The sequence below is a fragment of the Euprymna scolopes genome, chromosome 29 (genome assembly GCF_053919585.1).
Source record: "Euprymna scolopes isolate OS-2025 chromosome 29, ASM5391958v1, whole genome shotgun sequence".
Classification (NCBI taxonomy): domain Eukaryota; kingdom Metazoa; phylum Mollusca; class Cephalopoda; order Sepiida; family Sepiolidae; genus Euprymna; species Euprymna scolopes.
The window spans coordinates 106,198,279-106,224,205 of NC_136510.1; the positions used below are offsets into that span (position 1 = coordinate 106,198,279).

At 34.6% G+C, this 25,927-nt stretch overlaps 1 protein-coding gene across 1 annotated transcript in view; it reads right to left on the minus strand.

Moving 5' to 3' along the window:
• The window catches only part of LOC145252802 (uncharacterized), a 203,101-nt gene that overhangs the window by 59,181 nt on the left and 117,993 nt on the right, over nt 1–25,927 (minus strand). The window contains exons 17-22 of the mRNA XM_080112758.1: nt 17,341–17,467; nt 12,092–12,250; nt 11,095–11,211; nt 6,954–7,082; nt 2,800–2,909; nt 300–717 (exon numbers count right to left, since the gene is read on the minus strand). Of these exons, the coding sequence (XP_079968884.1) occupies nt 300–717; nt 2,800–2,909; nt 6,954–7,082; nt 11,095–11,211; nt 12,092–12,250; nt 17,341–17,467 (1,060 nt within the window). The remainder of the gene's footprint in view (nt 1–299; nt 718–2,799; nt 2,910–6,953; nt 7,083–11,094; nt 11,212–12,091; nt 12,251–17,340; nt 17,468–25,927) is intronic.

The following is a 25,927-nucleotide window of genomic DNA, read 5'->3' on the forward strand; positions in this document are numbered from 1 at the left end:
TGCTGTAGCTGTCCATTTGAACTAGAAATCATTAAAAAATGGTCAGTCAGCTCATAAGATGTATAGCAATAACATATTTAATTTTCAAACGTCTACGACAATTTTAAATGCCTGTACAAAAAACGGTCTGGAAACTTATTACAAGCACCTCAAACATGTTAAACAATGCAATACATATGTTATACATATATGAACCTATGCAATATATTTAATATACATATATGAACCTATGCAATATATTTAATATACATATATGAACCTATGCAATATATTTAATATACATATATATGTTATCCTACCTTTGCTGACTCTGTATAAGCGATCCAAGTAAACAGGTTTGATAGAATGACAATGGCAATGTGCTGAATTCCAACATATTTGATTGCAGAAGAAGATCCACCCCTCGTTCAGGTCCCACATTCTTAATGAGCAGGTTGCACACAAATTCTAGTGTCAAGGGTTTGACCACATTTAATTGGGAAAGGGTCACCCGTCCCCAACACGAGGTATTCAGCAGATCCTCATTTAGGAAGTCGCTCCCACTCTCCGGATTGATCAGAGACTGCAAATCGTCGGGGAGTTGAAGGTTGCCCTCTTCGTACAACTTGGCAATGTTCTGGATTAACGAAGTATTAAAAGAAACTTTCTCTTGTTTATTGTGAAGCTCCTGATGATGAACTAAATAAATCCATTCTTCATCTGTCTGCGGAATGTAACCTGAACAAAAAAAAAAAATAATAAATTAATTTTTTTCTGTGTTTTGTTTTATTTGGTTGTTTTTGTTTTACAGCATATCAACCCTTTTTGGTTTATTTAATGCTAAATCTAGTGACTCTAGTTTCTATACTTTAAGTTCTTTATATTTTCAAATATGTATTCATGGCATTTAGTTTGTTGTTTTTTTTGTATAGGAAAATTGTTTTTGCTTTTGCAGAACATGATTAAGTTTTGCGAAGGGAACGGAGAAAAGATATTTTTACGGGTTACAGATTTATATTATATTATATATCTCTGTTTATATATTATTGTTGTGGTGGCACACATTCATTTGCATATGTGGATAGTAATTACACATAAATAGGAAGACTCAGTTAGTCTGAGTGTGTGTTCACCAGAAGCCACCGAAGGCCGCCGGAGAGCAGATATGTTTCTCCAGCAAAGACTCTCTTATTTGACACCATTATGTAAATATCCTGTAAATATACCTTTTCCTAATACACTTCTTATTTGATCAACCTTTGTTTGTTGAGTCGTCATTTGTATTGCTTTCTACGTTACTTGTTTCAACCTGCAAACTTAACAATTATACATGCAGTAGAACCCTAGGATACAGATTTTTCAGTTTACAATGTGGAATACAATGTTTCTCCAGCCCCTGGTTACGGTATTTGCCCCGCCTTACAGTGCTATTTATAATGTTATGTGTATTATATACCATATTGTATTTTGTTACTAATTTTTATGCTGTATCCCGGGGTTCTACTGTATATATTATAGATTGTGTATATTATATATATATATATATATTATACATATATATTATACACTAGAAGTTCAGCCCGGCTTTGCTCGGACCCCATGTACTGTTCATAACTTGCCCTACACGTGAATACACTTTATGTAACATTTCAAATGTTTAGACCAAAAATTTTCTTAGTAATTTCGTAGAGACGACAGAGGTCAATTTTATAAACTCTGACCCCAATTTTGACCCCTTAATGTTTATTATTTTGGGCTCAAATCAAAATAAGAAATTTTACTCATGTCCAAGTTGCCTACATCTAAAATTTCAAGTGTTTAGACCAAAAATTGGCAGAAAAATTTGGTAGAATCTGCAAAGGTCAACTCTTTCAACTTTGACCTTTTTCACCAAATTTTCACCCCAAAACTGATTAAAATACTTGCCGCATGTCTGAATACCAGTTATGTTAAATTTCAAATGTTTAGACCCAAAATTGGTCGAGTAGTTTGTTAGACACTACAAAGGTCAAATTTTTGAAACTTTGACCCTTTGGCAGCTAAAATTTTCAATCCAAACCGATTAAAAAGCTTGATCTATCTCTGAATACCCCTTATGTAAAATTTCAAATGTTTAGACCAGAAATTGGCTGAGTAATTTGGTAGAGACCGCAGAGATCAATTTTTTTAATTTTTACCCCAATTTTTGACCCCTTAACATATTTTTGGGAGATCAAATCAAATTAAAATTTGGATCCATGTCCAAGTAACCTACATTTAAAATTTCAAGTGTTTAGACCCAAAATTGGCGGAGGAGTTTGGTAGAGTTTTCAAAGGTCAAATCATTGAACTTTGACTCTTTGACAGCCAAATTTCTGGACGAAACCGCTTAAAAAGATTTTCCCAAATCTCAATACCCCTTATGTCAAATCTTGAGTCTGTAGACTGAAAATTGACAGAGTTATTTGGTAGGGAAATGTACACACACACATACATTTTTACTTTTATAGATATATAGATTATATATCTGTGTATATAGATATATTATATATTTCTGCATATTGTAAAACCATGCTTGCTAATTGGATGACATGAAAGGATCTTCAATCCCTGTAGTTCTCAAACTAAGTTTTTGCAGAGGGAAGATCAAGATGAGTGCAAATACACGTGCATCTCAGATGCTCACCTTTGGGAAAAAAAAAGCCAACTCCTATTTCTTAAACTTTCGTTATGACATCACTCACAAGATCTCTCGTCTCCATCAAATTATACAAGATTACTTCATGACAGAAGCATTATGTAACCATCTTGTACGTGAAGGGATACAAAAAATTATCTTACCATAGAGATCTGAATGAAAGAGTGCCGCGTCTGCCAAGGCCACCAACACAATCAGCTGACTCTTCCACAATTTCAGTATCCGTAGACAAATCAAACAGCCAAGCCAATAACTGCAAATAAAATTGGGTTGAAATATTGAGTAAAACAATTTTACGTAGAAGATATTTTTCATGCTTAGATATGGCAAAACATTTAAATGTTTGGAATATAAATATCCAGAGTATTATCAACTTTCCTATCAACATTTAAAAAACAAAGACATTCTTGCTCTCACTTCTGAACCCGATATAAATATTTTTGGAAGCCACCACTTATCAAGGCCCGAAGTCCACTCGAGGATAAGGGTTAATAAGGTGATAATGTAGTAATCGTTAATGGTGAAAATTGGATAGAATTTGATTATTTATGGGACGACTCAACAATCACTTGTTTACTTTGGATTTGAAGGCTGCCATGTCTTATTCAATCGGGAAGCAGGCCAGCAGAACAGTGTTCCAAAGGCGAGCCGTTCTGGGAAAGAAGCTTTGTTCATGGAATCTGCATTTAGATTTAGGCACAGATAAAGAATGGAGGGAATCATATATAGTGGTTGTAGCTTGTCGAGTGTTTTTTTGTGCAAGTTTAGCAATGGGGGATCATAGATTGGAGATCAATCGATAGAGACAGGCTCGCAACATCTCTTCTGTAGGAAAAAGGTTGCAGGGACAGTCCATGCCAAATCATCCAGTAAAAGATCGAAATTTCACCACCCACCTCAGAATTTTTTATCCTTTTGACCCCTGTAAGATATACATAAGTTATGATGAACGCCCAAATTTCAGATCCAGCAATTAATGGGAACCCGGTTTTTGAGCCCAGTCAGTAGTTTACATTTAATAACATGCCAATGAATGGGTTGACTAAGATACTTACAGGCTTTAAAGGCGGACAATTAAAAGATATATCTGCCTTACTTAAAAAATGATAGTTTTATTTTTGGTGTCTTTAAACCCCCACGCACTCTTTTTGCTGATGAGGAGACTTTGTTTTATAAAATCAAATGATAAAATTATTGTCCAAGACTTATTGTCTATCAATAAAAACATCGTTTCCGAAACGATCGTACAATTTATTGATTTTGTTTTTTCTTCCTTGTGAAACCAATTTTTAATTTTAATTATGAATCATTTTACTCAATATATATATACAGCGTGACCCCCCCCCAAAAAAAAACGGCCCCAACTCTAATTAGGCCCCATTTCTTAGTGTTTTGTCCAAACGAAATTTAACACAGTGTATTCTTTGTCCCAGCTCCTACTGGGGTCTTGGTGTACTCACGGTTGTTGATTCTACCATGTCCTTTAAAATAAGGGCAATCGGTGAGTAAATAATGGAGATATCACGTTTTTTTGGGTCACCCTGTGTATATATATATATATATATATATATATATATATATATATAATTAGGGATGGGACGATTCCAATATTTTTTCGATTCCGATACAATTCTCGATTTCGATTCTTTATAAATCTTCAAATATTTAACAATAAAGTTGTATTTATTCCTGATTATCATAAAAACAAATGTGCAGATATTTTCTCAAACATAAAAATAAACTACAGATTTTAGTTTTACTGGTAGTTTAAAATCAATAAATATTTACTGTTTTAATATTATTACCAGCAGTGGAAGATTTTGCTTTAAACAAAATCAAATAAAAAAGACAAAAGAATTGTTTTCCACATCAGTAAATAGGCACAAATTTTTCTGTTTCCAATACCGATCCCCCTAAAAGTTCTGATTTCTCCAATTCCTATTAATCACCCCCACACATATATATATACATATACGTGTATATATATGTGTGTGTGTGTGTGTGTTAGTTGCCGATAATGATAATCAAGATATTTTTGAAAGGAAATAAAAACGCAAACAGGATGCTATTTTTATTTTTAATGAATCCAATCAGAGACAAAGCTTCAACCGGTGCATATCAAAACTTTATCCGATTAAACATTAGTGATGGTGTCAAATAGAAATGATCAAATAAATAAAAAAAACACTGAACACGACTAAATACCAAAATCAGAGAAATTGATTAAACAAGTTTTCTTTTTTTCTTTTGAAAACCACCAATAGCCATGGCTAAAGATACCTGAAAGTACTTCTTTCAAACTCCTCTGCTTCACGTTCACAGGGAACATGAGTTGGTACAGATACATTGAGAGCATTGCCAAGGCTGCTTCAAAGAAGGTGGGCTCTCTCTACCATGCTAGAAAGTTACTTATGCCTGAGGGTATCCTGTACCTCTACAAGGCCACTATTCGTCCATGTATGGAATATTGTTGTCACATTTGAGCTGGTGCATCTGCTACTAGTCTCTCGCTCCTGGACAGTGTTCAAAAGAGACGCCAACCTGATAACTCCTGAACTGTCATCTAAGCCTCAACCTCTGTCCCACCGACAAAATGTTGCATCGTTCTGCCTGTTTTACAAGTATTTTAATGGTGGATGTTCCGATGAACTACAAGCACTTGTACCCCCTCAACGTAAGTACCCCCATCAAACCCAACAAGCAGCAAAGTCCCACCCCTTCACAGTTGAGATCCCTAGATGTAAGAAAGCCTTCTACTCTAATAGTTTCTTCCCCAGAACTGCTAGACTTAGGAACTCCCTTCCGGGTTGCTGCTTCCCCAACTGTACTGACAAGCAGAAGTTCAAGTGTCATGTGAACAGACATCTTGCTGCTCAACTCCCTACATAGTATCTCTGCAACTTATGTCCTTGATAGTGGACATTTACATCAAAGTGGCACTGTGCCTTATTTGGGGTGAAAATATAAAAGAAATTAAAAAAAAAAACATGACCCAAACATGTGGCAAATCTCGATGCAAAACCAGACTTTTTTTTTACTGTAGATTTTGTTTATTAGCTTATTTCAAGAATTGAAATAGAGAAAAATTAACTTATATATATATATATATACCAGAACAAAAGTTTTTGATTCAAAATCTTATCTTTAAAAATGAAAAACTGTTCTTGAAAATCGTTATGCATAATATCAACCTTTGCTCTCTCTCTAACTTGATTTGTCAACGAGATTATAACATTATAATTATTATGTCTCGCTTGTAAAATTCTTTAGATTTTGATGGGGAATATAAATCTAATTAATTTAATTTGCTCTTGTGATGTGAACCTCAGGCAACCTAAAGGGTTTTGTAATGCTCGAAATAAGTGATAATCTGAGGGAGCTAGGTCAAAAGAATATGCAGGATGGGGCAAGATTTCTTAACCAAATTCTTGAAGATTTTTAGGTTGGTTGTTTGGTTGGTTGGTTTTGTTTTACGGCATATCAACCCTTTTCAGGTTATTTAATGCCGAATCCAAAGATTTTGAAGAAAAATTTTTTAATAGAACATATTTGTTTTTTCAAGTCGATTTATATTTAACCCATAGTTGGGACCCTAACAGGTACTACCACTCCGGGTCAGAGTGGACCTGGAAGCAATGGCAATTAAAGGGTGGCTCCACACTCCCCAAAGCCCGCAAGCTGGGGCCTCACCACTGGATATAGTTTAAGGTCATATCCAGGACCGAAGATGTTTAGTAAGTAGTGTTTATGTGTGGACAATCATTATCATGATGAAAGATAAGTTCCTTTCTGTTAATTAAAGAAAATCGATTTCCGGCCAACATGAGTGAGAATATTGTATAAAAATACAAATGATGCATTAATAATTTGAAAGAAAAAAGTTATAAATTAATCATCGTGTAAATATGTTTAAGTAATAAAAATATGCTTGAAATAAACTGCAATGGTTTAAAATAACCTTTCTACAAATCGGCAAAAACTTTTGCACCAACCTGCAATTATAGAACACTAGCCTGGATGCCCGGCGTTGCCCGGGTGTTTGGAGATGTGTGTTGAGCAAAAGAAAAAAAAAGTGGTAGTAGGCAGGCTCAAACCCGTACCGCGAAGGAGGAAAAGAATGTGGAAAAAAAAAAAAAAAAAAAAGACGGCCTGTATGATCTTTTTCCTAAAAACTATGTTATAGATATTTTTAAATTTGGGGCCTTAAGGGGAAGCAACTTTTAAGTTGTATACGAAATTGCTCCCCCTTTACAAAGAAAAGTGATTGTTAAAGAAAAGAAAAAGGAAAAAAACTCACCTGTTGCTTAAACAAATATGTAAAACCTTTTCAACAAACTCCTCATCGTCATTATTATCATCAGAAATTTTCTTACAGAGAAATCTGATAATATCTTGGTGTTTCCATTTCAGGAGATGAATTCCAGCTCTAAATATAAGAGGAAATAAATATATTTAAATGGGGACATTGTATTCTTTACGTTTTTAACCATTTTTTTTTTAATAATAAATAAAAAAAAAAAGAAAAATAAGAAAAAATATTTGGTGCTTGTCCAGAATTCCACCTTTATTAAGAAAAAACAAAAATGCATTAAAATCTTTGATATACATACCCATAACAGAAGGAAAATAAAATATCATATTTCAAAAATCACATAAATAGATCAAGTAGTTTTACTTTTATAGAGAAAATAATTTTTAAACGATTTTAGGCGATTAATGGGAAATCAGAGCATTACAAGGCTAATCTTGCAAGTTTTAATTATTCTAAAGTTATCTGTCTTTTTTCTTTTCTTCAAAATGACAACATAAGATTGTCCTTTTTTTGTTTACTCATAAAATTTGATTTTCTTAGTTAAAAATAAACATATTTGATCAATTTACATAAGTTTTGGAATATGACATCTTTGTATTGTGGAGGGCAGACGCATGATAGAGATTTTTCTTTTTGTTTTTAGTATAAAGGTGAATTCTGGGCAAGAAACTAAATTTATTGGAACTATATGATGCTAAAACTCTGAGAATCTTGTTTGTTTGTACATTGAGCGTTCTAGAATCTAATAATTAGATCATGAGAGGAATAACAAAAAAGTGATAACTATGGAGTAGGGGGATAACATATGGAGTAGGGGAATAACAATTACAAAATACTGACGATAGAATGAATGCTTATACCAAATTGATGGTTCAATAGAGTTACATTTTTGCCTATTTTTTTAATTTTTTTTTTACACAGTGATCACCACTTATCAAGGCCCAGAAGCCACTCAGGGATAAGGGTTATTGCAAGTACATTACGTTAGTGTGGAGATTTGATGAAGTGTTTACTTAAGGGGGTGGTTCATTAGGAATTTGTTAACGTTGGACTTAAACACATCCAAGTTGTAGTCCGGTGGGAAGCAGGCAGCCGGAACAGAGTTCCACAGACGTGCAGTTCTAAGAAAGAAGCTTTGTTCATGGAATCCACGTTTTGATTTAGGCACAGATAAAGAGTGGGGGAAATTTTTCACAGTGGATTTAGCTAGATGGGTGTTTTTCGTGAAAGATTGGCGAGGGGGGACCAGAGATTGGAGTTCAGACGAGCACCTGCCATGGAAATAACGATAAAACAAGGATAGGCTCGCAACGTCTCTTCTGTGGGAGAGAGGTTGCAGGGTAGAGAAAAGGGTATCCCCCACTAAGCCACGAAGTCTATTTTGTACTCTGTCAAGGCAGGATAGGCTATTTTTAGCAGCTCCTGCCCAGATATGGCAGCAGTATTCCATCCTTGGATGTACTTGGCTTTTATATAGAATGCTTATTAAATAATAATTCCTATTCATCCATAACTGTGCATCAGATGGATATCATAACACTTAGTTTGCTGCACCTTATCATAAAGGTCCATACAAAATTTTAGCCAAATCGGCTCAATCTCTCTCTTTGACTGAATGGTCATTACTGACCATCCGTGGCACTCTTCATAGTTCTGCACCATGCTGAGCAACTCAGCCATACTAAAGTCCACAATGTCTTTCACGTTGTCTGACGTTCTTGTTTTTGGTCTTCCATGTTCTCTTTTGCTTGTACCAAAGAGCAGATCTTTTGTTGGGCTGTCTCTTCTGGCCGCATGTCCAAAAAACTGCAATTTCCTATCATTGATGTTGTCCAGCAGTCTTCAGCATGTTTCAATTTTCTCCAGAACCAATTCGTTTGTACGTTTGTCCATCCAGCTTACACGAATAATTCTACGGTAGGACCACAATTCAAAAGCAGCAATTTTCCTCGACTTTCTTCAAGACCAAACATTCTGCTCTGTATGTTGCTATTGAGAATACCAAAACTTGCACGAGTCGTTTCTTTGTGCGTTGTGAAATGGATCCGTCTTTCCAGATATTAATTAGCGCGCTCATTGCTGTCCTTGCCATTGCAATAAGTCGTCTTACTTCATTGGTGTCATCTACTTTGTGAAAACTGCACCAGGGTAGCTGAAATTTACATTTTCAACATTTTGATTGTCCAAAATTAGGTTTTCATCATTTGATGGCTGTTTATTTTCATTACCTTTTGTTTTGCTGACGTTGAGGAAGAATCCTGCTGGCAACTTTTACCTTGTTGATTAAGTCTTGTAGTTTCTGCAGACATGTTGCAATCAGAACTTCGTCGTCAGCGTATTTCAGGTTGTTGATTGTTCTTACACCAATTTTAATTTCTTCTCACATTACTTGTTCGGCATATATATTAAAAAGGTGGGGGGACAATATGTATCCTTGCCTAATACTCTGGTCAATTTCCAAAAAGTCTGTCATCTTGTGAGTTGTTCTCAATAGTTCCCAATAAAAAGTCAGACAGACAAAAATAAATATACAAATATATATATATATATATATATGTGAATTCAAAAAATGTTACCAAGTTAACTAATTGAATAATTCTGTAAACTTAAAGCAAATATGAATACTAATATTTATAAGACCATCCTAACCAGATGAAAAAGCTTAATATTCGAGATAGAGCATTGATAAAAGAAATCAAATTTAAACTTTGTAAATTCGAATTTATAACAAATTTATTATTCAACAAGAAATACAAGTGGAAAATTTAACATCTTCCTTATTCCATGGAGTTTTAAAGAATGGCTCTTATCCTCAGCGGAAAGTAGTTAACAAAATAATATTCATAGGAAAGCTATAAATTTTGCTGGTTAGCACATATGAATATCATTTTGTTAACTATTTTCTTCTGAGAATAAGAGCCATTCTTTGAAACTCTGTGGAATAAGGAAAATTATTAAGTTTTTAACTTATATTCCTTGTTGAATAATACAGTTGTTGTAAATTCTAATTTACATGGTTTAAATTTAATTTCTTATATAATGTGTGTATATAATTTAATTACATGTGATATTAATGACATTAATAAATGACATAACATTCTCTATTAAATAGCTCAATAGTGCGATATTAGAGCTATAAATATTTTTCTTTAAAGATATCACATTAAAAGGAATAGACACACATGTATTTACTAATTTTTAAAATGTTGGTCTTTTATTGGTAACACCTTATATACAATTGTTTCAGCCCCCAGTATTGGCATAGAAGATACAAGTTAGAAAAGCATTGCATTTTAAAAAAAAATCATTGAAAATTTTATATCTATATCATTAATTGCTAGATGTACATTACATAAAATAAATCCAACGTAATTTTTTGATTCAATTTAAATTAAATTTTTATACCTTACTTTGTAAAATGTATAAAAGTGCACTTTGAAGATAAATAAATTTCAAATTGAATCTTATACCTTTATTTTTAAAGCCTATAGTAAAAACATTTTGTTTAACTATTTTCATGCCTTGGATGAAATGCTTTTCTAACTTGTATCTTATCTTTTTAAGATTATATTTTAAAACTCTCTTTCTCTCTATTTCAGTTTGTATTTCTCCTCACACCACAACTCAGTTTTGCACCCCCCCCCTCTTAGTATTATTACAGGTCTGAATATTCTGTTTCATTTTGTATTTCTCCTCACACCACAACTCATTTTTTGCAACTCCCTCTTTGTAATACAGGTCTGAATAATGAGAAAATCTTAATTTTTTTAAACAAAAACTTTAAAATAACTTTTTTAGATTAAATTTTTTTAAACTTCTTTCAGAATAGAAAATCTTTAAAATTTAATAAGGAACATATTTCATACAAGTTTCATTAACAAATATTCAGTACATAATAAGATAAATAGGTTGTATGTATTTCTTTTCCTTCGAGAAATAGTTCTAGAAAGAATAAAAAATGCCAACTACATTCTACTAGAGAAGACAACGACGTGGCCAGTAGAGAAGATGAAAGAAAAAAAGAATGCAGAAACAACGTTAGGGTCAGCGATGTTATCAACATGGTTTTCTTACAATAAAATAAAAACAAGATAAATATTATTTTTGTTAATAGGACTATACTCACATCGGAACAGATGGTAGAGTGTCTGCGGATCGTTTCTCATCAACTTTATGCAATAAATGTTGCAACCAGGTAAAATGAATCTCTTTATTGCTGCACAGTTCATTCAGCAACGCTTTCCTTCAAAAGACAAAAAAAAAAAAAAAAAATCAAATATTTACATCCAACAATCAAAATCATAAGATAAAAAAAACAAATCAAATATTTACATTCAACAATCACAATCAAAAAACATAAAATATCATATTCCAAATGTCACGTAAATTGATCAAGTAGTTTTATTTTTAAATAAAAAAATCGAATTTTATGAGTATCGGAGAGGGAGTGGGGAAAATTATTGGTAGTGTTTTCAGCTAGACGAGCGTTTCTCGTGAAAGTTTGGCGAGAGGGGACCACAGATTGGAGCTCAGACAAACACTTGCCATGAAAATAAAGATAAAGCAGAGACAAACTCGCAACATCTCTTCTATGAGACAGAGGTTGCAGAGAAGAGAACAGGGCATCCCTTGCTAGGCTACTAAGTCTATTTTGAACTCTAAGTCCTTTCTAGCAGCTGCTGCCCAGATGTGGCAATAGTACTCCGTCCTTGGATGTACATGGCTCTTATATAGGTAGAGAATTGCATCAGCAGTGAGATATCTACTGGATTGATAGAAGGATCCCACCATTTTTCCAGCGGCCTTGGCAACGGATTTGATGTATGTGTTCCATTTCAGATCAGGAGTAAAGGTCAAGCCAGAAGCTTGTCAAAATAGGAAAGAAAAGGAAAAAGAAATGGGCATCACCTTACTAGGTTTCGAAGTTGATTTGGCGATTCTATTTATAATCAGATGTGATAAAAACGGACCAACCAGATGGATAGAGTTCCCATACCATATTTGGAAGTAACTATCTCCATATGTAAATAGCTACTTCCAAATATGGTAACGACTATTTACATATGGAGATAGTCGTTATTGTAAAATAAAATAAAAATATCAAGTGAATTTTGTTTGCTTACTTATCGGTCGTAGAGTTCAACCTCGTCATCATATAGTTATGAAAATGGTGAAGTGAGAAGCTGTGTAACTGGCAGAAATACAGCACATCTAGTGGATGAATATAGTCAGGATTTGTAATAGAAAAAGCAACAATTCCTGCAGGACGGAAACTAAATAATCTGAAATAGAAAAGAAAAAAAATAAAATTTGGGGTTTGTTTAGAATTACACTTATTTAAAAATATACATATATATATACAAGAAAATATACATACTCGTCACAGAACCAATCTGTCATATTCCAAAAATCATATAAATAGATCAAGTAGTTTGTTTTTTTTCTAATTAAGAAAATCAAATTTTCTGAGAAAATGACAGAGGTCAGGAGGAGTTATATTCTTTTAATTTTTCCAAAAATTCAAGTGCGATAAATCAATTTGATTATAGAGATTTTTTTTGTTTTCAAAATAACTTGCAAGGGTGCCCGACGTTGCCCAGTAGTTTTGAGGTGTGTGTTGAGATAAAAAAAAAAAAAAGTGGTAGTAGGCAGGCAGGCTGGAACCCGTGATGCGAAGGCAGAAAAGTAAAAGAAAACCTGACAGCTAGTATGCTATGACACGACAGGAAGTGAAAAGCGTTCAAATTTAGCGATGACTTGCAGAAATGGATAGTTAAATGAATGAGTCTTAAGTTAGAATCACACAGGCGCAGAAATGAACGTTGCTTTTATAGCTGGCCAGTTAAGCTTTCTGCCCGTTTTATTTGTTTCCCCACGATGTTGAGGAAAACTAGCTTCCCCCAAAAAGGAGGAACTCTGGCAGTTGTCTGATATGAAGGGTTTCCCTCACATTGATCAAAGCTTGCCTTGAAGATGTCCCTGACAGGAAAGCCAGGTGGTTGCCTTTGCTTCGATTAGTTTCGCTTTATTTTTAAAAAAAAAGACAAACAAACACTCTGTTATGTTGTCATGGAATATAACTGGTTGTTAAATGTGGGAATTACAAGAAGACATCGTTTTGGCACCAAATTATTTATTTATTTAAACAAAAAAAAAAAATAGTAAAACGTTGGAGCAACAGATTATGTGAAATGCTGTGTCACCCATCTGGAGAAGTCTTTGCCCCTGCCGATCCAGGGGAGATAAGTCTTTACTTTTCGGTTATTTCCCTTCATAACACACTCGAAAGGATGGAATAGAGGGAATTTTTTAAAAATCGATCAAAATAAAGATAGAGATGATATCCATTCGCAAATTGGAGATGTTATAATCCAAGGAATGTAAGGAAACTTCTCCATAATAGTAACAGACGTGAGAATCCCGGCGAAAAAAGCCTTTCTTGGACATCCAAAGACACTCACGCCAGTTCTGCCTTTTATATGTAGAGATTAAAACTTTTTAATTGCTAAAAATCATAAAATTTGATTTTCTTAATTAAACAAAAATTACTTTATCAATTTATGCGATTTTTGGAATATGACGAGTAGGTACATTATAAAGATTTTTCTGTATTTTTTTTTTTTAATCAACTGTAATTCTAAATAAGAATGAAAAATTTTAACTATTTATTACGCTTCGCTGACATATAAACATACACACATTATTTCCATCTGGAAGAATTTTAATTATTTGTTTTAAATTTTAAAAAATCTCTATTATCTAAATTTTCGTTGTATCCGACAAAAAATGTTGTATCGGTTTAGTAATAATCTCTCTCTCACAGACGTGATGTTTTTTGAACATTTGTGACAGCATTCACCTGTAGTGAGTAGAATCGGCTCCAAGTGAATTCGACACATCACAAATTAAGGTAGTTCATCTAGGTCTGTTTGCTGCTAACTTCTCAGCATACTTCAGTCATTCACGAGTCTATCGTCGTACACCAAAATCGTGAGGGCCAATCATACCTTCTAAGTCAGCTTTGACCATTGCAAGCTACAAACTCAGTTGACTATCACTCTTCTTGTGACATCCCAGTAGCAGTGTTGGTGCTATTAACCTGTAAATCAAGTCAATTGGTGGACAATGAAATGCGTACCCAAACCATCAGAGCCTCCTGATTAAAAAGTACTTCCTGAAGTCTAGGAAACTAACATTGTTCACGGGTTGTGGCATTTGGAGCGTGATAGGAGATACGAATCCTAAGTGCACTGAAGACATCACCAATTGAAAACCTCCAGGCGTGATGTTGTTAGTCTTTTCCATAAATACGATTATGGTATGTGAACTTTAGAATTGTCTGATCTATTTCTCTGCTTCCTTTGTTCCAGCTCATTTGACTCGTTGGTCTAGTGGTCTCCATCAATTTGCTATTTTGATACCTCATTGTAATACCGCTTTTTATTCCAGTCATTTCTTTCCAAGAACTGCAAGTTTGTGGAACTCTCATCCTGCTCACTGTTTTCTTCTTACCTACAGCCTTGGTCTTTTCAAGACTAAGGTCAGTAAGCATCTCCTGTCTTTGTGATAATCATCTTTCATTCTTGTTATCTCCTTATATCAAGTGGCTTCATACCTCGTCTCAAGTGAATTCCATTAAAAAAAGAAACAAAGAAAAAAATAAATGAAACTTAATGCATTTATTAAAACTATTTACAAGTTGAAAAATAATTTGGTTCTTCTCTAGAATTCCCTCCATATTAATAAACAAAAAATAAAAATCTGTATGATGTACATGCTAGTAACAAAGCGAAATTATCATATTCCAAAAATCACGTAAATTGATCAAGTAGTTTTATTTTTAAAGAAAATCAAATTTTATGAGTATCGGAGGAGACCTTCACACTTGCCATTTTGAAAAAAAAATCTCAAGAAACAAAGGAGATAACTCAACAATAATTCAAAATTTACAAGATTTATGTTGTAATGCCTACCAATTCCCATTAATCACTTTAAAATTATTTTCTTTATAAAAATAAAACTACTTGATCAATTTACATGATTTTTGGAATATGATATTTCTAAGGTAAAACGTAAGAAGCTTTGGAGACTCCATTTTGCTCGCCCACTAAACCCAGATCGTTAAGAGACAGATGCTGAACTCAGGGTTGAAATCACCAGATTAAAATCGCCCAGATCTTGATAATCAAACCAGTGCAAAAACACTTTAAGTAGGAAAGGCATTTAGAAGTTTTCCCATGCAACAGCAACATTCTAATTTAATTATTTTTATACAAAAATGAACGATTTTGATAATGCCAATGATTGTCCTCTTGTTCTCTGACAATGTGAGGAGAGTGGTAATTTGACGGACCTGAAGCCTTTGACATTTACGATCTTCATCAGAGCAACAACCTTTTTTGCAAGCAGGTATCAAGTAACCAACACAAAACTGAAGAACGGCCAACTTTGATGACATAACAAGGAGTAGGGGTACACCCGCCTTGCATAGTTCCAAGTCTCCCTTGGACAAGATGTATCACCTATTACCTTCCTCTAATATTCTGAACAGTTACCATACAAGGGATAAATGAAGTTGCTAAGCCATAGTGAAAGCAATACATCTAGGAAACTGGGACTCTATTAAAATCCATCAGCACTGTATAACAATCTTTTGATGATGGTGCCACAAACAAAAAAAAAACACTCACTTCCAATCTGTCATGAATCCAGAATTGGAAGTGGTAAGGTTCAGAAAACTGTCATGAGAATGCTCACGTCAGTATGCAATCTGGTCTAACTGGAGATAGCGAAACATCTATAATATAAATCTCACCTGTTTTAATGTATGTATGTATGTATGTATGTATGTCTGCCTAAAACTTTCAACAGAGGTGATGGATTTTCACGAAATTGTTATCGTTTTGTCGCTCGCCCCTTTGGATGACAAATATCGAAAAATTGTCCAAAAACATTAATTTCTTCACCTTCAAATGGGCACTTATCTACAGGGAGGGGTCGCCTTTTTCACCGATATTTTCGAAAGTCATATAACCTCTTTTCGATTTTCTAGCCTTAATTTAAACCTATGTCACTTCCGGTTTGGCGATGGATGCAACAGCAAACACGTCACCTTTTATTCACGTTCTTTTCCTCCTTCATGGTACGGGTTCTAGTCTGCCTGCCTACAACCACTTTTTTTTTCTTTTTTTTTTTTTTGCTCAACACACATACCTCCAAACACCCGGGCAACGCTGGGCACCCAGAGTAATAATTGCAAATAAAACATAAAAATGAAAAATGGAGGAAATGAAGACCAAATACAAATACACATTTATTTACAGTTAACAACATATTAAAAACCATAAACATAACATTATACAAAACATTAGTTTGTACTCACAAAATACTGACAGTTTTTAACAGGTACCGCAATATCAGCAAAACTCCAACCTCTGTCCCATCACCCTGTTCCTGTTTTACAAGTACTTTAATGGAATATGTCCTGATTAACTTAAAGCACTTGCAGGTGCCCACCTTGACGTACATACTCCCGATTAACCCAACAAGCAGCAAAATCACACCTCTTCACTATTGAGGTCCCTAGATGCTGGAAAACTTTCTACTCTCTTTGGACTGTTAAACTTTGGAATTCCTTTCCTGTTTCCATGACTGCACTAGTTTAATGTAATGTGAACAAATATCTCGTTGCTTAAATCTCCAGTTTCCTCCCCCATTAGACATGATCCCAAATAGCAGCCTCGTTTGGTGTGAAAAAAAATGTCAACTTTATGCAAAATATTAACAACGTTAGTTTTTAATCACAAATAATCGTTTTCTATCTTTTAAGATACGATATAGATATCTCAACAATTCAGATATACGTCATTCTGCAGGATGCTCCATATGCCCGACACCATTGAAATCCCTTTACCCTTTTAGGGTCAATAAATGAAGCTGATATTCCGTCAAATGAGAGGAGGTGTCATCCAAATCTTCAAATATCCGCATAGAAAATACAACGCATTTCAAGATGCTTCCTTTGAAACAAGATGGTAGAATCCATGGGTATTCCTGCTGTTTGAATATAAGCAGTGACATCATCGGAGGCAGCTGGGTCTGTTCGGGCATACTTCTCCCAATGTTTGGTGAATGTGTGGAACAAAAAATAGAAAAAATGGTATCTGCAGAGTGACCCAATACCGTTAAAGCCAGACTAGACAAACATTGAAGGAATCATCTGCTTCGCTTTGACAACAAAGCTAGAGATAATTAAGAGACTGTAATCTTGGATGTATAGACCTGTGTTCCTTCTCACCGTATATTGTATTGTAAATTACTGATGGTTTGTTTCCCTACAATCAAAATACACTGATAGCGAAATAACACTTACCTTGCAATATGCCCAAGGATATAACTTAGAAGAGAAAGATCAATATCCTCTGAATGCAATAAATCCATGGCTTGCTCCATTTCGTTCTTTTCCAGGTATTGACCAATCTCGTCCTCCTTGCCACATTCTGGGTAAGATACAAAAAAAAAAAAAAAAAAAAATATGCTTTGATGTATAATTTTTAGACATATGAAAGAGAAAGTTTTGGCATTATAAACAATTAATTAATAACTAGCGGGACCTGTGGAAATTCAACGGAATGAGAAATATATTAAATCAACAAATATGCTTTGATAAAATTGATATTTTTCTGGATAGCACAAAAAAAAAAAAAATTAGGTTTTTGAACAGAAAAAGCAATGACACACAACAATGAGTTTATTAACATTTGTATGAAAATAGTGTCCATTGTATTTAAATACGGAACCGACCCAAATGAGATAAATACTAATAAACACTCAGAAACTAATATTGTGCTACATAGTTCAATACAAATAATAAAATCACATTGTAAGAGGCGATCTTTAATTTACTCCTTCAGTCCAGCACCTACTAGCAGACAATTTTCGGTACATATTGAGTTTAATCACGACATTAAAAAATGAAAATATTGAGGAAAAAAAATCATATTGTATGTACCTGTTATAGAATTAAGTTATCATAAAAAAAATTGCATTTAATTTGATCAAGTATTTTTTTTTTTTTTTTTTTTTTTTGCAGAGGAAAATCAAATTTTAAAGAGATCAATCGTATTACACCATCTTGCCTATTTTGCAGAGGAGGTAGAGGTGGCGCCAAGGGAGATAATTCCAATCACTGCTTAAAGTTTGTCAAAATTTGACAAGATTATTTTGAAATATGAGCAGAAAAAATACCTAAATAAATATTTTAGTTTTTTTCAGTTATTTTACAGAGTTTATCTGTCCTTTTTTAATCCTTTTTTTCATTTTATTATGTTAATCCCTTTTTTCATTTAAAGGCACCCCCTTCCTCATCCACAAAATAGGCAAGATAGTGACTTTAGTTCTAAAATTCAAAATGGCGTAATGGAAACATATTATAAGACATTTACAGCTTCTCTTCCAATTTTCAGATTTTAATCATGTCAAAACGCACTTTATTTCCTGTTTTTTTTAAATGTTCCCTTTTTTATTTAACATTTCACTTTTTTTCTTCGGTAAAGAACCACTGCATGTCGAAGTTCCTTTCTCGCGCCATTATAAACAATGATCACATATTATTACAATGATATTTAAAAACAAATTTACATCAAAGGGAGGTTATTCTCATATTCTTATCCAGAGTTACCAGATTGTCTTTATTAAAGCCAAATTTCACAAATTTAGCCTTTTGTGAAATAGTTTGGCTTTTAAAAACTGTATGTGGCTTTTTTCAAAGTGTAAAATGCGGACTAACTAAGGAAGGAACAAGCAGAATATCTCTACAATTATATTGTCTGTGCATGTGGTTGGTTGGTTGTTTTTGTTTTACGGCATATCAACCCTTTTCAGGTTATTTAATGCTGAATCCAAAGATTTTGAAGAAAATTTTTTTAATAGAATATATTTGTTATTTTCAAATCATTTTCTATTCAACCCATAGTTGGGACCCTAACAGGTACTACCACTCCGGGTCAGAGTGGACCTGGGAGCAATGGCAATTAAAGGGTGGTTCCACACCCCTCAAGGCCCGCAAGGTTGGGCCTCACCATCGGATATAGTTTTAGGTCATATCCAGGACCGCCTGCCAATTTGACATTTATTGATTCCTCCGTTTAGTCTCTAAAGACAAAGGATACCCGCTGTAGGGGCAGCTGCACATGTAATTGTGAGGCAAGGGTTGCGCAATCCCCAACCACATCTCTCCTGAATTGACACTGTTTGAGTCCAGTTGCAACGACAATCTATCTATCTGTATAAAAGCCAAGTACGTCCAAGGATGGAGTACTGCTGCCTATCCTGCCTTGACAGAGTAAAAAATAGACTTCGTGGTTTAGTGGGGGATGCCCTTTTCTCTTCCCTGCAACCTCTCTCCCACAGAAGACACGTTGCGAGCCTGTCTTTGTTTTATTACTATTTCCATGGCAGGTGCTCGTCTGAGCTCCGATACCTCATCCACCCTCGCCAATCTTTCATGAGAAACACCCGTCTGGCTGAAACTAGTGTCAATAATTTTCCCCACTCTTTATCTGTGCCTAAATCCAAACGTAGATTCCATGAGCAAAGCTTCTTTCTTAGAACTGCACGCCAGTGGAACTCTCTGCCGCTTGCCTGTTTCCCACCTGACTACAACTTGGACGTCTTCAAGTCCAACATAAACAAACTCCTGACAAACCGCCCCCTTAAGTAAGACACTCTATCAAAACCCCCAATACTAATGATTACTACAATACTATCTCATTGATTACTGTACACGCAATAACCCTTATCCCTGAGTGGCCTTCGGGCCTTGATAAGTGGTGACCCCCATGTAAAAAAAAAAAAAAAAAAAAGGACAACTGGAAACAATACCAGGATAAGTGAAGATTTGACATTTATAGGCACTTAACTTCCTTCAATTCTTGTGTTAATTGCTGGTGGCCTAAAAGTAATACTCTATGGAGTCATGGGTGACTTTGTGACTGAGTCTGCATCTCCTGACCAGCAGTACATATCACTTCACTGATGATTACATAAGCATGAAATACTAATGCCTATAAAAATCTAATATATAAAAGGCTATACGTCCGTCTCCATACTTTCAAATTCTATCTCCTCCGAAACTAAGAGTCGTAGAGCGGCACTAAAGGCCTCAAATGATTGGATTTTTTTTTTTTACAGGCCATTCTTTTATGGGTTTTTAGTTAAAATATTTTTAAGTAGTTAAAATATTTTTAAGTAGTTAAAATATTTTTAAGTAGTTAAAAAGGGGTCAAAATTGAAAAGAGTGTTATCCATTTTTCACATTCATCTTAGTTTATTTTAATTTTAATCAGTTCACATGCGTGTCACGTTGGTACAGTGGAAACGTCACCAGCTTTTAATGTTACAGTTTTGCTTCTGGTTTCGATTCTAGCTGATGGCACCACAATATTTTTTTTTTTTACTTTTGAAATCACAACTATAATACATGACTATGACAACAGCATATTCTTTTCATTGTTTTGACACTTGAGCCTGTATCTGTTAATATCTTATATGCTTTTATATAGAATGATGTGGTTCTCAGTTGATTAATTGTGTCTTACTGTGTCGGATATATACTCGAGAGTCCAAACAATGGAAAGAATATGCTGTTGCCATAGACCTATTAATAATATATACAAAATCTGGACAGATTAAAATATCATATTTAAGCATAGAACTGACCCATTAAATTATCGCCCCATTAGTCTTCTCCCACTTTTCGCCAAAATATTTGAGTTCTTAATTAATCAAGCCCTAGTCCAACACCTTACAGCTGCCAAACTCCTAACCGACAAACAATATGGCAAGCCTGTTCCACAGCAGATATCTTAACTGTAATCTCTGAACGTATATACTGTTCACTGGACAAAACAGGGGAGGGTAGAGCGGTAGCTCTCGATATATCTAAGGCTTTTGACAAGGTATGACATGATGGTCTTCTAAGGAAAATTAGATTATGTAATTAAATCCTTCTTAAGTAAGAGAAAAATTCAAGTTGTCCTCGACGATCGTACATCTAAACAATATGATATAAATGCGAGAGTACCTCAGGGGTCTATCCTTGGACCTTTATTATTGCTGATATTCATAAATGACCTCCCTGATAAAATTGTTTCTGAGATGGGTATATTGCTGATGACACCACTGTCTATAACAGGTATGAGGGCAAAACAAATGAACACATATCTAAGGAAATGGCAGAAACACTAGAGAATAACCTCCAATCTGTAGCAGAATGAGGACAAAAATGGATGGTCACAGACTAAGCTTGTTTCCTTCAATAATTCCAAGAAAACTTCTCTTCCACCAACAGCAATGACCAAGAACACATTACCCGAAAGTACTTCCTTTAAACGCCTCGGCCTTACATTTACAGGGAACATGAACATTGAGAGCATTGCCAAAGCTGCTGCAAAGAAGGTGGGCTCTCTCTACCATGCTAGAAAGTTACTTATGCCTTAAAGTATCCTGTACCTCTATAAGGCCACCATTCGCCCATGTATGGAGTGCTGTTGTCATATTTGGGCTGGTGCATCTTCTACTAGTCTCTCGCTCCTGGACAGGGTTCAAAAGAGAGTCGCCAACCAAATAGGTCCTGAGCTGCCATCTAGGCTTCACCTTCGATGAAATGTTGCATCTCTTCGCCTGTTCTACAAATACTTTAATGGTGAATGCTCTGATGAACTGCAAGCACTTGTACCTCCTCAACAATAGTTTCTTCTCCAAAACTGCTAGACTTTGGAACTACCTTCCGGGATTCTGCTTTCCCAACTGTACTGACATGCAGAAGTTCAAGTGTAATGTGAACAGACATCTTGCCACTCATCTCCCTTCATAATACCCTTGTGACTTATGTCCCCGATAGTAGCCCCCTACTCCAAAGTGGCACTGTGCCTTGTTTGGGGTGAAAATTGATTAAAAAAAATAAATAAATAAAAAAAAGTTACCTTGAGGTAATATACTAGACTATCAAGTCAAGGATGATTTTGTAACTTGGTTTGAATCTCTCGACCAGCAGATCACTAAAGACAGTGGTGCTTATGCACTTATGTTACCGTTTTTTAATAGTATTTTCAAGTTAAATTCAAGTTTCACTATATCTTCTTTTTTTTATTAAATTGTTATGTGGAAGTACAGAAGAGTTACAAAACACCCTCCCTTCCCCCATGTTAAGAATGGTTTTCAAAATAATAACGTTATTATTATTTTAGCATGGTAAAACAAGTGCATAAGTACCAAGATTGTATACAGCATAATCACATTGATACACACCAGTTTTCGTTAGAACACTGAAGTTAAGCAACATTGAGCCTGGTCAGTACCAGATGGGTGACCAATTTGGGAATTCCGGGCGCTATATATAAGAGGATGTTGACACGTCTCTGCAAGAGTTGCAAAATACTAATGTCGTCATCTCCCCTAATGGGGATACACATGCGACTGGGGACTGTTTGTGAATTTCATACTCCCATGAAACTTCCTCCTTCAGAGGAAGCTGGTTCAACACACTTAGGGTGTGTGCTGCTTCAGTGCAGTATAATAGTACGGTAAAGATTACATAAGCATGAAACACTAGATATAAAAATAATTGTTAATATTTATTTTAAGAAATATTAAAGTTATCTGTCCTCGTAATCTGTTACAATGAATGAATATATTGTCCACATAGGATATATTTGTATTTTTTGGATTCTTCCGACCTCTGTTCTCATCTTGGGTGTCATTTTCATAATGTTTCGGTCAATGTTACCTACAAACTTCTCCAGGTGTATCTTGTTGAACTCTGGAATGTTTCTGTCAAACTCAGGAATTTGGGCGGAATTACGAATAGAACCCCTTATTTACTTCAAGGGAGTAGCATGCTCTCGCTCTGTCAGCCATGGCTTAAATAATTCACAATTATATTTTTGGCTGCCCACATTGAGGATTGAATCCTCAACCTTTGGGAGAATATCACTTTTTACAATTGATTTTTCAAAGTACGCTAACCACTGCGCCACGAATTCGACAAGATACACTTGACGAAGGTCGGAGGTTACATTGACTGAAACCGTGTGAAAATGTCACTCAAGATGAGAACAGTAGTCCGAAGAATCCAAATAATATGAATAATCAATCCTCATCTCAAAAATTCAGAGATGTAAAATAATCTATTTCATTACAGAAAATAAGTATGAGGTGTTTTCAATAAGTTTCTAGATTTTTTTATAGAGTCATTTAAAATTGTTGTAGATTGATTTTTTTATAGAGTCTTTTAAAATTGTTGTAAATTGATTTTTTTATAGAGTCGTTTAAAATTGTTGTAGATTGATTTTTTTATAGAGTCGTTTAAAATTGTCGTAGACTCTTGAAAACTCAGTATGTTATTGCCATACATCTTATGAGATGACTGACTGATTTTTATGATTTCAGGTTCAAATGAACAGCTACAGCAGGAATTGGAATACACCCTACTAAAATCCGTCATAGCTGGTGAATTTCAAAAATGCAATCTGGACATGAGGTCACTTTAGAAGAACGATAATCAAAAAAGTTCTGCTTTAAACTTAAAAAAAATGCCATAGAAACGTATGGAATGCTTCAGACTGCTTTTGGAGCATCTTGCATGAATCGAGTATCAGTTTTTGAGTGGCATAAGAGATTCAAGATACGCAGGGAATCTGTGAGGGATGATGAGAGGTGTAGGAGGAGTAAGAAAATCAGAACACCAGAGTTGATTGACCAAATAAAGAATTTCACAGATAAGGCTGTTGTGTCTTTGGGAGAATATCACTTTTACAATTGATTTTTCAAAGTACTCTAATCACTGCGCCATGAATTCGACAAGATACACTTGACGAAGATCGGAAGTTACATTGACTGAAATGGTGTGAAAATGTCACTCAAGATGAAAACGGTAATCTGAAGAATCCAAATAATATGAATAAACAATTGTCATCTCAAAAATTCAGAAACGTAATAGGACTTGACGTTTCTGAATTTTTGAGATGAGGATTGGTTATTCGTATCATTTGGATTAATCGGAATAATTAGTAATAAATAATATTTATTTAGAAATAAAATAGGTTTAAGGTTCCTAAAATTTGTACCCGTGGGACAGTGGTTAGAGCATTTGGAAAAAATCAATTGTAAAAGTGATATTCTCCTGAAGGTTGAAGGTTCAATCCTAAGTGTGGGCAACTGAAAAATACAATTGCGAATTACTTAGGACCTCTATCCAGCCATGGCTGATGGGACAAGCTTGAAAAGTCTTTGAATTTTGATTTTTGCATGCTACCCCTGTGAAGTAAATAAAGGATTCCGCTCGAAATTCCGTCCAAATTTCCAAGTTCGACAGAAACATTCTCAAGTTCGATAAGATACACCTGAAGAGGTTGGAGGTTACATCGAACAAAACGTTGTGAAAAACACAATCAAAATGAGAACAGTAGTCTGATTAATCCAAATGATACGTAATAGGATTTATTTCTCTGCTTGTTTAAATTAGTTAAAAGTAATTTGTGTCCAAGGTTCAGAACATGTGACCAGCTGAATAGTTATTTTCCATGCTGATGATTTCAGTAGGATGAAACATATGCGTATGTGGACAATAATTAAATATCATTGAGTGGCAAAATTTTTATTAAATATTTAAGTGAATAAGAAGGCTATTTGTTGCTGGGATGTTGAAGTGCCATATAATCAAAAACAGAAAAATGAACGAAGGTCGTACTTAGACCATAAATCTTTATTTATTTTTCAAAATCGTTCACATATGAATTTGAACTTACTACTTACTGTATAACAAGGTTCGTACAGATTTTCAATGTCCATTTTTAAAGCTTTTAAAAAATTTTCAAGGCTTTCTCCAGACAAAATTAAAATTTTCAAAACAAAATCTCATATATAAACAATGATATAATAAACCAAAAAATTAATTGACAAAAAACAATATGTCTTTTTAAAAAAATTTTTTTCATTACATTTTCACCTCAAACAAGGCACATTGCCACTTTGGTGTAGGGCGCTACTATCAGGGAGAACAACTACTGGGGTACTATGTAGGGATTTGGGCAGCAAGATGTTAGTTCACGTTGCACTTGAACTTCTGCATGTCAGTACAGTTGGGGAAGCAGTGACCTGGAATGAAATTCCAAAGTCTAGCAGTTCTGGGGAAGAAACTACTGGAGTAGAAAGATCTTTTACATCTAGGGATCTCGACAGTGTGGGGTTGGGATTTTGCAGCTTGTCAGGTCTGTCGAGGGTGTTCACGTCGTGGGTGCACAAGTGCTTACAGTTCATCAGAGCATTCACCATTAAAATACTTGTAGAACAGGCAGAGGGATGCAACGTTTCGTCGATGGGACAGAGGTTGAAGCTTAGATGCCAGTTTAGGGCCTATCAGATTTGCGACTCTCTTTTGAACCTTGTCAAGGAGCGAGAGACTAGTAGCCGATGCACCAGCCCAAATATGACAGCAATACTCCATACATGGGCGAATGGTTGCCTTATAGAGGTACAGGATACTTTCGGGTGTTAGTAGTTTTCTAGCACGGTAGAGAGAGCCCACCTTCCTTGCAAAAACAATATGTTTGTTGACAATCATATTTACATTCCCCGGCCCATTTATATTTGGCCAATCAAGCGTGATTAAATGTTATTTTCCACCACTGTAGATTGGTATATGCTGTGTCGTTTTACTTTTAAATTTTGAAAAAGATTTTCTGATATTTGGGATACATCCCTTTATCACAAAACTAACCAATGTTACTTTACGGAAAAAATCAGATCTATGATAAAGGGATGTTACTCTTGTGTTCATAATAATGCAATGGAATTTACAAACAATGTTTTCCGATTTTATTTTAAATTTTTTAAAAATAGTTTAATGGTATTTTTATTAATACTTAACTATTTAATAGTATTTATTATGATTTTATTTT